This window comes from Aquarana catesbeiana, linkage group LG09 (assembly GCF_042186555.1).
Source record: "Aquarana catesbeiana isolate 2022-GZ linkage group LG09, ASM4218655v1, whole genome shotgun sequence".
Classification (NCBI taxonomy): domain Eukaryota; kingdom Metazoa; phylum Chordata; class Amphibia; order Anura; family Ranidae; genus Aquarana; species Aquarana catesbeiana.
The window spans coordinates 170152616-170166116 of record NC_133332.1 but is presented as its reverse complement, the minus strand read 5'-3'; the positions used below and the strand labels follow the sequence as shown (position 1 = coordinate 170166116).

Below are 13501 nucleotides of genomic sequence, written 5' to 3'. Positions count from 1 at the left end.
ATCAGAATGCAAAGCAAAGAAAAATACTCTAGTATGTTAGGGTACAAGCACAGAGAAAAATAAATTTTAAGCTTAATGTATATTGCTCTGTATGGCATAACTCTAAAGGCTGGTAGTTCACACAGCCGCAACAGTTGCGTTGTTAACTTTTCCTCCACACAACAGGTGTGGGGGGGGGGGGTAAGAGCCTTGAAAACTCCCGGTTAACCAACAGGTTAGTTCTTGCAGGGGTTTTACAGTAACGGCAGGCACGTAATCCTTCTTTACTGGTATTCCAAAAGGGATAAAAAATGAAAAAATGGGGAGGGGAGGAAAAAAAAGAGCAAGAAGGGGGGGGTTGAAATAAACAGAACTCCTCATCCGCCTAAACAACGGATATGGGTGCAGGGACTGTCCACATCTATCAGCAAACTCAGGTCTTGAGGCCCGCGCCCGACTCAGGCGCCCACCCCAAAAATGGAAGAGGAGGCTGGATCCCATCAGTCCAATACCAACACAAGGCCCATCACTTAAGGGGGGACATCTCTTTGCGGTCTAGCAGCTTTAAGGGCTCTGTCTTCCCGATCTAGCCACTGAGCCGCCATGTCTGGCCGATCAAAAAAGCGGGTTTCCCCGAGTGTGACCACCAGTAGGCAGGCAGGATACAACATTGCATAGGGTAAATTCAGATCTCTCAATCTTCGTTTAACATCCATGAACTTTGCTCGCGGTTTCTGGAGTTCAGCCGAGAAATCCGGGAATAGGGATATCTTGGAGTTCTCCACAACTAGTTTACCTCCCATGGTTCTGGCCTTGGCAAAGATGGCATCTCTATCTTTGTAGTTGAGAAGCTTAAAGAGAAAGGCGCGAGGATGATTGCCAGGTGGTAGTGGGCGAGATGGCACTCTGTGCGCTCTCTCAACCGCAAATAGTGGAGAGAAAGCTTCCTTTCCAAATGTGTTGAGAAGCCATTGCTCAATGAAGGTGACTGGGTCTTTACCCTCTATTCTTTCCGGAAATCCCAGAGCGCGTACATTGTTGCGACGCATGCAATTTTCTAAATCATCCAAACGAGCTGCGTGTTGGTCTGTTAAATGGCAGTTATACTTTAAATCTCTCTGCATGGGTACAAGATCGTCTTCAATCACACTGACCCTGCTCTCTATTGCAGCTGTGCGCTCTCTCAGTTTTTGCATGTCCTGTCTCACATAGGATATCTCAGCTTTGACTCCTTTAACTTCATCTGTCAGATTTGATATGGATTTGTTGCATATAGTCACTGCTGAGAGTATGTCTCTGAGAGTGGGTTCAGTATTATCCACGGGCATGCTTGGTGTCTGGGTGCCCTGATATGAGTGTGATGCTGTACTTACTGCGGCCCAGTCTGCAGGAGATCCAGTGCCATCCTCCAGCGGAATAGTATTGTCCAACTCCAGCTGGCCTCCCTCCTCTTCACTAAGATCGGATGTAGGTGAGTGTGGCTCTTTGGAGGTTTTGTTGCCAAACAGGAGTCTCTGAGCGGCCTCCTTGTATTTCTCCTTCTGTGATCTCTGTGGCAAAGCGCCATCTTGGGCCTGTGTCACGGGCGGGCCGGCGCCTTCCTTGCCCCGTTTTGGCATGTTAATCAGCCGCAGATCGAACGGCGATATGGATCGGGCGAGTCACCAACAGTGTGCGGTTCCGATCGGGGGTGTTATCGGGTCGGATGGATGATCCGCAGGATTAATTACAGGATTCTCGGCGGAGCGGAGGAGAGGTGCGTCCTGCTACATGCGCTGCCTGGCCACGCCCCCATCTAAATCCTACTTGCTCACTCTTCAAGCCCACATTAATAAATTTATTTGGCAAGACAAACCTCCTAGATTTGCTAGGAAAATTCTTTACCGTTCTCCAAAGAGGGGGGGTCTGGGGGTTCCCCGTATTTGGTTATACTATATAGCCAGTAGATACGCACAACAAGCCCAGTGGAACATTAGAGATTCCAAGGTCCTTGGGTTAAATTTGAACAGGACTCTATTGCCCCCCTATATCTACCTGGATTAATGTCGTCCTCAATTCCCTCCATCACAGAAATCTCTACCAAAAATCAAATAGTAACAATAGGTCTGAAACTCTGGAATTCATATAAGGGAAAATACAATCTCTCTTCTCAATCCCCTCTTGGAGCCTCCTATATTGGAGATCCTAGATTCCCCCCGGCCTTTTACCACCCGGAGTTATTTGTGGAGTGGACTCAACATAACCTGATCACCTTGGGGGATTTTCTAACTGACTCTAAATTTATTTCATTTTCATCGTTTAAGTCCCGTTATCATATTCCAGATAGAGAACTCTATTGTTTCCTTCAAATTCGACATTTTTTTCAACAGCATTACACTGCCCCCTCGACAGAAAACAGGACATCATACAAGGTTTTGTGCCACACGGCCCCTCGTCAAAAGGGCCTTATCTCACAAATCTACAGCTCATTAGAATCGGTGGAAGATACTCCGGCCTTGAAGTACAGATCTCAATGGGAACAAGAACTAGCCTTAGATCAAGATGATATAGACTGGGATAGGGGCCGGTTGAACATACGCAAATCCTCGAAATCCCTTACGATTAGAGAGACAGCCATTAAACTCACGACGAGATGGTATTATACCCCAGCCCGTATTCATAAGATTTATCTGCAGACTTCTCCTGATTGCTTTAGGGGATGCACCCACTCAGGCTCATACATACACATATTCTGGGAATGTGAGAAACTACAACCCACCTGGAAGGAATTACTAAAATTGATTAACAAACGAGTAGGAAATCCCATCAATCTCACTTTCCATCATTGCATGCTATTTCAACATATCCCTGATATTACCAAACCCTTGTTGAGGCTAATACACTCAATCTGTGTGGCTATGCTTTGGGGCATCGCTCTTCACTGGAAATCCTCTATGATCCCCTTTGCACAAATTATCTCACGCATTGACTCTATGATGGTAACCAAGAAGATATTTCATACCCTACATGATTCTATACCTGCATTTGATGCTAAATGGAACCCATGGTTCCTTTTCAGGCTTCAAGACTGACCGTGTTATATCCAGTTTGATTATGCTGAACTTTTCTTTTTTTTCACCTTTTATTTTCTGTTTCTGGCTTTTCCCTCCTGTTTCTTTTTCCTAGTACAACATTCCTTCTGAGTTGGGACAACCTTCTAGAACTGAGTGTTATTCAAATGGCTACTATGTTGACTAAATGTTCTTACATCCTACCATGAATGTACACTCTTTACATTGCTTTCCATAACTGTTATATTACTCTGAAGGATATGGTTTCTATTCTTGCTTCATATGTACATGTACTTTTCTTTATTATTTCTAATAAAAACCTTTTGAAAACAAACAAAAAAAAAATCTGTTGTAAAGATGACATACCTGAGTATTCAATGACCTCTTCAGGCATTTTTCCTTCAACTTCTCGTGCAATATTATCAATATCATCACGACCATATTTCTCATTAGCCTTAATAAATTGGTTGAAGTCTCTCTTGTTCCAGTTTGTAAAGCCCTAACAGACAAAAAAATTATATTGATAATAATAATAGGAAAATAAAACAAATCTTTTACATCACTTACAGTATAATTTGGTTGCAGGTTTATGTCTACCAGTGCATTAAATCTCATTGCTGTTAATTATATGTTCTTATCTTCAAATGAGTTCCTACTATAAGTTTACGGAGAGCTATGCATTCTATGCACAGGCTTTACACAGGGCCTTGCCTTCTCAATAGTCAATAATAAGCCTTAACCTTTCATTCAAGTGGAGCTGCTGGCATTTGACAGTTGAATAACTGGAGGCAGGGCTTAAAACAGCTTTACAGCCAAGGAAGCTGCCATCTTGGTCTCTGTTTGATCTGCAGTTGCCATGGTGCTGCACATGTGATTAGATATGACACCAGCTATTTGATCATCTGAGAGTTTGGTTGAGAGCACAAGCAAATGTGCCAATTATCATTAATGGCATATCTTGAATCTAACTGTTTTGGGAAACAATTAAATTAATGAGTTTAGTTCTGCTTAAGACTCCTTTCACACTGAGGCGCTTTACAGGCGATACAGTGCTAAAAATAGCGCCTGCAACCCACCTGTAATGCCCTGTACACACGATCGGACATTCTGACAACAAAATACATGTTTTGTTTTCTGACTGATGTTGGCTCAAACTTGTCTTGCATACACACGGTCACACAAATCTTGTCGGAAATTCCGAAAGTCAAGAACGCGGTGACGTACAACACGTACGATGAGCCGAGAAAAATGAAGTTCAATAGCTAGTGCGGCTCTTCTGTTCGATTCCGAGCATGTGTGGAACTTTGTGCGTCGGAATTGTGTACACACGATCGGAATTTCCGACAACGGACTTTATTGTCGGTCTCAAATTTTGTGTGTCGGAAATTCCAATGGAAAATGTCCGATGGAGCCTACACACAGTCAGAATTTCCGACAAAAAGCTCCCATCGAACATTTTCCTTTGGAAAATCTGACCGTGTGTACAGGGCATAAAGCGCCTCTCCTGTCACTCCAATGTGAAAGCCCAAGAAAATTTGATCTGAGTCTGATAATATTTACCAGATTCAACCTCTAATAGGATATAGAGTATATCTCTTCTGTCTGTTATTCTCAGAGAGGATTAAAGATTTTACTCCCTAACCATATAGTTGGTTATTTATATTTCCCCCTGCCTATAGAGATATTAAGGAATAGATTGCCTTTTTTTAAACTTTACATACTAACTAAATTATACACCACACTTTTTTTAAGGTTATTAATTATTATTATCATTAGGTTATACACTTTTGTGTACATAATAGATTCACTTTAAGGTCATAGGGTAATCTTTTCATGGTAAAGCCAAAAATGTGCTGAGCAAGGCATATTTGTCACCCAAAGGTGATACTCACTGGTCTCTTCTCATATTTAACTATGCAGCATCAGCCTAGTTGCTGCAATAAGCAATCAAGCATTTAGCCCTTACCCCTCTCTCTTTTAGCATGTGCTAAGATTTTTAATGTGCTGAGTGTGTGCAAAAAGACTTCCAAACAGAATTTAGTGGTAAAATTGCTAGATACATGACACTGATGTATAGGTCCTTCACAAAGCGCTTCTGCACCTGTGACTGAAATTGAGTTAATGCACAGACGTTGAGCATTATCTTACTGAAAAATGCAATTTCCACTTCATGACAGCATAGGAACATTATACAAGAATTTGCTAGTTAGTATATCCAATCTGCCCAAGGTCTACCATTCTCTGCAATAACTCAGTGTCAGCAGTAACTAGCAAACAGCAGGGGTACACAATTAAAGCCTGAGTTTACTTACCAAAAATAAAAATTTAAAAAAAGGACCAAAATACACACAAGGGACATTACTTCAGTGTTATGTGTCCCTTGCTTCCGTCATCTAGTTTAGTAGAATCTTCCATCCTCAGGTGCTCACCCCCACCCCCCAAATAGATCTGATCAGCCGTCACAGGCTCTCTTCAAGAGTGCCTGAATATGCCCGCCATTTCCGTCCAGCTCTTCCAGTAATGTAAGCCATACTACAACTTTAATTAATAAAACGTGATCTATGTATGGAGGGGCAGACCTTTCAATCATCCATACATTGAACATGGCCCACCTGCACATTTAACTACATTTTTTAATTTAGGTATTTCTGTAGAGTGCCAGACCACTAACTCCTTTATCTGGTGATCTCACTCAGGCCTGGGGTAAGGGTGGGCAGATCTGTTTTATCATAAAGTGAAGCTTCCTGATAGTGGAAGATAGTACTGTCTTCACTGTACAATGCAGTGAAGTAAATTAACCCGTGATCTATGTATGGAGGGGCAGACCTTTCAATCATCCATACATTGAACATGGCCCACCTGCACATTTAACTACATTTTTTAATTTAGGTATTTCTGTAGAGTGCCAGACCACTAACTCCTTTATCTGGTGATCTCACTCAGGCCTGGGGTAAGGGTGGGCAGATCTGTTTTATCATAAAGTGAAGCTTCCTGATAGTGGAAGATAGTACTGTCTTCACTGTACAATGCAGTGAAGTAAATTAACCCTTGTCTTCCCAGATCGGGAAGAGAAAGGAATTAGACTTATTTAAACTATGACTAACATTAAAGTGATTATAAGGGTAATTTTTTTTTTTTTAAATAACATACTTACCTCCACTGTGCAGCTCGTTTTGCACAGAGTGGCCCCGAACCTGCTCTTCTGGGGTCCCCCAGTGGCTCTCATGACTCCTCCTCGCATCAGATAACCCCCTGGGAGTAGCGTTCTCCCAGGGGATTACCTTGTGGGCACGCTCCCGAGTCCAGCATTCGGTATCTATGAAGGCAGAATGCAGGACTCGGCCCCGCCCCGGCGTCACTGGATTTAATTGACAGCAGCGGGAGCCAATGGCTGCGCTGCTATCAATCTATCCAATCAAGAGCTGGGAGCCCGTGGAAAGAGAGACAGCACTTCCACACCGACTGAATGAAGAGGTTCCGTTAAGTAAAACGTTAGTTGGCTAAATCTGTCATTCCTTCTGTGGCTCTTAAAAATTCTTCTGCCAGTCATCAAGGGGCAGCTGAGAAATGAGGAAGTAAAGCCCTGTTCCTCTACCAAGAAAGTCACCTTCATGCATAGACGCAGCGGGGAACAAGGCATTGCAAGTCTGCAAGGGGACAAAAATCAGCTGCAGAGAAGCCACAGAAAATACTGGCGACTAGTTTTTTGCGCTTTGCTTGCCTTTTCTGGGGCAGCTTTCACAGTTGAGGACTTAAATTTGAATTTGGCTGATGAAGTTTCAAGCACAGAAACAGAGGAAGTTGCACAGCACCTGCTTTATGATGTACCCTTCCAGAGTACCCTCCTTTGTGAGAGATAAAATGTGAAAAAGTGAGTGAGTGTTTTCACACTGAAACGTTGGGGGCATCGGTGGTAAAGCACGGCTATTTTTAGCGGCGCTTTACCATCGTTTTAGCAGCGCTATTCGGCCACTTTTAACCCCCGCTAGCGGCCGAAAAAGGTTTAAAACCGCACGCAAAGCGTTTGGCCGGCGCCGCTGCCCATTGATTTCAATGGGCAGGGGAGCTTTAAGAGCGCTGTATACACCGCTCCTACAGCTCTGCAAAGATACTGCTTGCAGGACTTTTTTTACCATCCTGCAAGCGCACCGCTCCAGTGTGAAAGCACCATTTTTAGCGCTATAGCCCCTGTAAAGCGCCTCAGTGTGAAAGCATACTAAACTTTATGACTATTAGGGCTGTTGCAATGCAAACTTAATAGCATCAGGAGCGCTCTGATTAGTTCCACCTGTTGCCAAAATATGCTCTTTAATGATAGTCTTACAATTAAAGAAACATAGAAGAGTGAGAGCAGAAAAAGACTAAGTGGTCCATTAATTCTACCCCTTATTTATCTCCATTTTGTGACTGTACACATTAATGCACTATTGAATGAATAGTAAATACAATCCCTTCAAGTATTTTCAGGCAAAGACATACTGGCCTGACATGATGAGAGTTCCCCCCCCCCGCCCGGAACTTAGATACTGCACGTGTTTATATGAGGGTTATTTCTCCTCCTGATTGGCATTTCAGTTTAACAAAACATCAGTGGAGCTAGGTTTGAAAATGTAAATTGATGGAGCACTGGCAATGGCAATCAGAAAAAGAAAAAAATGGAACATAAACACAATATAACATAAAACACGATTACTAATTGTAAAAATCCTATTCATGCAAGAGGACATACAGTACATCTACATACAGTACATATATATATATATATATATATATATTATACATATGACAAAACAGCAAAAACAGCAAAGAAAACATTTATATTTCTTTGTTTTATAATGAAATCTAAATTATTACTCCTTGGAAGAAATATTGCAGAAGCTCCTATTAATATAACTACAATTTTCCATAATGTACATGTTTTTTTTTTCTTAAGTGCTCTGTTAGATTAGGGGGATCTTTTAATCTGAAGTCTGATGTTAAATTATAAAGGATGTGCATCTTTAATAAGATGCAATATCGAAAAATTATTGCCCTCAATCTGCAAAGGCAATTTCAAGTTTCAAGTTCTAAGATACAAATAAATAAAAAGTAGCTATAATCTCAGAAATAGCCTCCAAAGTTTTCTTTAGATTTGTATTTTACAAGGTTTATTCAAAAAAGCAAAAAAATAAAATAGGAATAAAAACAGAGAGCACTTAGATCATCAGCCACGTACACATGATCGGACATTCCGACAACGAAATCCTGGCATTTATTTCCGACGGATGTTGGCTCAAGCTTGTCTTGCATACACACGGTCGCACAAATGTTGTCGGAAATTCCGATCGTCAAGAACGCGCTGACGTACAACACGTATGACGGCACTATAAAGTGGAAGTTCAATAGCCAGTGCGCCACCCTTTGGGCTCCTTCTGCTAATCTCGTGTTAGTAGAAGTTTGGTGAGAGACGATTCACGCTTTTCAGATCGTTACTGCTCTTCAGTTTGTGCTTGTGGGTTCGTATCTGGTTTTCAGTGCGTGTAGTCAGTTCGCATCTGGTTTTCAGTGCGTGCTATTTATAGTACGTATTTGATTTGCAGTGTGTTCTTGCCCGCTCGTTTCTGAATTTCAGGTCGCTCTTTTCAGGGCTTTCTGATTTTCAGTGCGTTCTGACCAGCCGACCGTTTTCAAGCCATGTTGCGGGTACGTACTCATCGTAGAATTCGTGCTGTGCAGGGGCTTGGTGTTGGGGTTCTTACTTTGACCCAAGCCCAGTCCATGAACAGGGCGAGAAGGAGTTCATGGATGAAGAATTGGTTGCTCCAGCGTGACCAATTCTCTCATATGCCTTTGTTGCGGGAGATCCTTGAGAATAATCCTGATGATTTCAGGAATTATCTCCGGATGACAGACCCCGTTTTTCAACGTTTGTTGGCTTTGCTGTCCCCTTATATTACGGAGCAGGACACCTGCATGTGGCAAGCCATCACTCATGAACAAAGGCTAGACACCACCTTGCGGTACTTGGCGACGGGGAGAAGTCTGCAGGACATCAAGTTCTCGACAGGCATCTCCCCCCAGGCTCTGGGGATCATTATTCCAGAGACCTGTTCTGCCATCATTCAGGTCCTGCAGAAGGACTATATGAAGGTAAGTTTTCTCCTTTAACATCACATTCTATGTATTTAATGTTTGCTAATGTATTGTATTTCTTTCATCATTCCCTAATTACCATATGCTGTGAATGTCCCCTTTGTCCTCATGCATGCTGGAATTTTTTAATGCTCCATTTTTGTCCTTCATGCATATTTGCCTTCACTAACCTCCCCAGCATGCTATCCTGGGCCCATACACACCCAGCCTAGTCACTTAACAATGTATTTTGTCAGCTCCATAGTAGTGCTTTACCCTAAACACCCCCTAAAATATGTACAAATGTTATTTGTGTCCTTAAATTCAGGCAGAGTGCCAGAGGCTTTTTTGGGGGGTCACAAAATCATTTAATTTTGTGACCCAAAACTGGTAAGTCAACCAATACCAATACTGCTGACTTTGCCAAACCCATATACACTATATCTACCTCTTTTGTGGTCATATTTATGGATGAATTCACCAAAGCATGTAGCGAAAGGGCTTGCCTGAATACTTTCAAATGGTACTGTTTAAAATTTTGTTCTACTATTATCTTGATAGGTAATTGCAGAATGTAAAAATGTGTTTCAATTTGGACAGTGTGTATTCATATTTTTGTATTATGACACTTCTTACCCACCCAGTGGGCTGCCAATAGTGTAAGTAAAGGAGGGGCTGGCTAAAGTAACACACATTATTTATGCATTCAGCTTTCAATGAAGTGGAGAGGGTTACCTGTCCAAAACATCTCCCCCCCCTAAAATTTTTACAATGGGCCATCAGAGGGGATGAGGCATCTGATAAGTGGACCTTAGATTTTTTTCTTTAAATACTCCTTCAAATAAATGTTATACTGATGTTGGCCAAGAATGTTTGTGTCTAATCCGCTTGCAATGTTATGTGCAAAAGTCCTAATTCATTTTTTTCTTGTTTCACTCCACAGTTTCCTTCAACGTCACAGGAATGGCAGACTGTGGCTTCCCAATTTGCCCAGCGGTGGAACTTTCCCATCTGCAGAGGGGAAATTGATGGGAAACACGTCCACATAGTTCCACCCCCAAACTCGGGGTCATACTATTACAAGTGGTGTCGGTGACATATGATTTTCTCTATGCGGACATGGGGGAGAATGGCTGGATGTCGGATGGTGGAGTCATCGCCCAGACCGAGTTCTACGCACGGCTCCAGAGGGGTGGCTTGGGATTGTCACCTCCGGAAGACAATGTGGCTGGTCTGCTGTTCATTTTTGTAGCTGATGAAGCGTTTGGGCTGGGTGATCACCTGATGCGGCCGTTCCCCATGAGGACCCTCACCACGGACCAGAGGGTTTTTAACTACTGGCTGGCCAGAGCCAGAAGAGTGGTGGAGAATGCTTTCGGGATAATGGCCAGCCGGTCCTATTCCTTACGCCAATCAACATGGCGGAATATAAACTTAACCATATAATGCTGCATTCTCCACAACTTTTTAAGGAGAAATTCTATGAACTATGTGGCCTATGTGGCCGGATTTCAAGACCAAACCCTGATGGCGCTTGAAGCTGGCCGTCCTGGCTTGCCCCCCCCAAAGCGCCCGCGAGGTCCGTCAAAAATATATGAAGTACTTTGTGGGTAGGGGGGCCATTGATATGCCAGAAAATGTTTAAGAAACCTTTTTTTTAAATAAATTTGTAGTTTAAAATAAAATAATATTTTCTTTGATTTACTGCTTGTGTTTCTTTTAGCTGTCTCCTAGGTTATCCAATGTGTTTTTTTTTTGCCCATTTTCTTCAATAGTGCAAACGTAATTTCTTTGATACATGTGGTGACAAATTCTTATTCAGCTAACTATTATGTTGTGGGTCTGCTACACACACACCTTCTTTTTGTTGTTAATGTATGTAATGCATTAATGCTTAAAATATTCATCATTTTCTGCACCATGAATTTATTTTTTGGAGTTACGAAAATGGCCTGATTGATGCAAATAATCAAGCACTGTGGGTCTTATTTACTAAAGGAAAATCCACTTTGCACTACAAGTGCACTGCAAAAGCGCACTTGAAAGTGCACTGCAAAAGTGCACTTGAAAGTGCACTGAAAGTGCACTTGTAGTGCAAAGTGGATTTCCCTTTAGTAAATAACCCCCATTGTCACTCTAAACAACAACTTAAGCAAAAAACTGAGCATTGAAAGAAGAAGCCACACATTGTTGAGTAGAAAAATTTTTACTCTGTGCACATTCACATGTGCGTTTAGAATAGGGGTTTTGAGCAAACAAACATATTTTTGAAATACATTTTTTTTGACAGTAGAAATATCCTTTTTTTGTGGTAAACAGGAATGTTTTTTAAACCATACAACAATACACAACTCAGGAACTTACAAAGTTTAACTTTGAGAAATTGAAGGCAATATCAGACATTAGTATGTCCAAACTGTGTTGATATTGCCTTCATCAGATTGGGGTGATGTAACCCCTGTGAAAGCCAAATTTTGAAGATGCACACAAATTGAGAGTCAAAATGGGGATTTCCCTCCTGATTCCATACCTAAGGTCAACATGTGCTAGCTCCCATCATGGGGGATCAATGGACGTGCTTTGGGGTGCAACCCCTTCCTCTCATCTACTTGAGTTGCGAGGAAGGGGTTGCACCCACAAAACGCGTACATTGATATCCCGTGATGGCAGATAGCACATGTTGACACACTGTGCGCATCTTCAAAATTTGGCTTTCAAAATTTTGGAAAAAAGTTAGAAAAATAGAAACAATTTGATGAATGTTGGTGTGTTTTCGATTCTGCCTAAAACATCAATGATGTTTTTGAGTCGTTTTTCAACATCATTGATGTCTTCCTTGATCTTCTGTAATTCATGATTGCACACCATGACCTCCCCGATGAGGATCTGTGCACTTGCACTTGTGAAATGTGTTTCTTTTTTCCACATCACCTAAAATGAAAAAACACACCATGTATTATAAATATGCAGGCATCCATCTATTACCTGAAGCTGTGGTCTCAAACACTCACCTGTTGTGGTCACTATTTCGCCCACTTCATAAACCTCTCCTTCCTCCACATCCTGAGGTTATTGTTTTGGGATTTCCCCTTCTTAAGGAGGTTGGGGGTCCCTGGTAACCTCAGACGTCCCGAGTCTTTTCTCCCCTATCTGAATAAAATAAAGGTATGCTTAGCACACAGATATTTGAGGCAAGAAATAGGAATATGAAACATTGCTTGGAAGTGTCATACAATTGTCTGTTTTGGCAGAGTTCAAAGCTGAAGACATAATTTTTTTCCCTTTACAAAGCTGGAATAATTACCTTTTTTGTTAAAGTATCACACATGGAGACACCCCTAGTATCCACTGGAGCACCTGTGTGGGACACCCTAAAAAGTTTGTTCTGGTGTCTCACACTAGTGCTCCTACGTCCAGATGTGTAAACAGCTGCTGAGTGTTCTCTCCTTACACTTAATTAAGTTTGCATTTCATTCTAGCTACAAACCCATCTAGACAACAATGTACTAAACTTCTTTTAATACAAATAGGCATGACCAAATGTAGTTAACCTGCATCTGCATAAAAAAAAAATCCTATTAGTGGGCGAACTAACGATGTTTACTACGAACGATTTACTGTGCCCACGAACCTGAAACTTGACATTTCAAACTGTACAACAGTAAAGAAAAGCACATGGAGCAGCACGAACGTAATAATAATAGGAACACACGACAAATACTTACTTTTGCAGTGCTCTCTTGATTCTTCTGTACTGATCCTGCTCCCTCAATTTCAGGTCTGACCAGTGTTTCCTCAGTTGATCCTTGGATCGCCGTACCCCAAAATTCTTCGGCAGCCTTTTCACAACTTTAGTCATGATCTTGGCCTTTCTCACATTTGGGCTTCCCGTCATAGTCAGCCCTCTTCAAGATGTCCACCATCTCCACCATCTCTACAAAGGCCATATTTGAGGCCTTAAATCTCCTCCGGGATCGGGACGTTTGTGACTCTGGGCTTTCATCATTGCTGCTGCTGTCTTCATACACTTGTTCTTTCTCCGCCATGTGCTCTCCCACTGCGCCGAAAGAGAAGGGGTGGGGAATATACTAGATAGAAGGTCAAGGGCGGGCGGAGTTTCACGCATGCGCAGTGTATAGAAAGCATAACAAATGTGTGTCGTATGTACGATCTGTGAGCGGAGGAAGATACACAGGAAAGTCTCAGCCAGGAGGAGGCCATGGAAAGTGGCAGCCAGGAGGTGGCCGGGCCCAGTAGCCTGCCCGAATCCCAGGTCCCTCCCTTCCGCCTTAAAAAAAAAAAAAGGCCCAGGAAGGGAAGTAACCTGCACTTGGGCTATTTCGGAAGGCTACTGTGGCCCT

At 42.3% G+C, this 13501-nt stretch overlaps 1 protein-coding gene across 2 annotated transcripts in view; it reads right to left on the bottom strand.

Moving 5' to 3' along the window:
* Positions 1-13501, bottom strand: part of SMARCA1 (SNF2 related chromatin remodeling ATPase 1) — a 409892-nt gene that overhangs the window by 105158 nt on the left and 291233 nt on the right. For both annotated transcript variants that reach the window (XM_073599403.1, XM_073599404.1), the window contains one exon: positions 3396-3528. In XM_073599403.1, coding sequence (XP_073455504.1) covers positions 3396-3528 — 133 coding nt within the window. The remainder of the gene's footprint in view (positions 1-3395; positions 3529-13501) is intronic.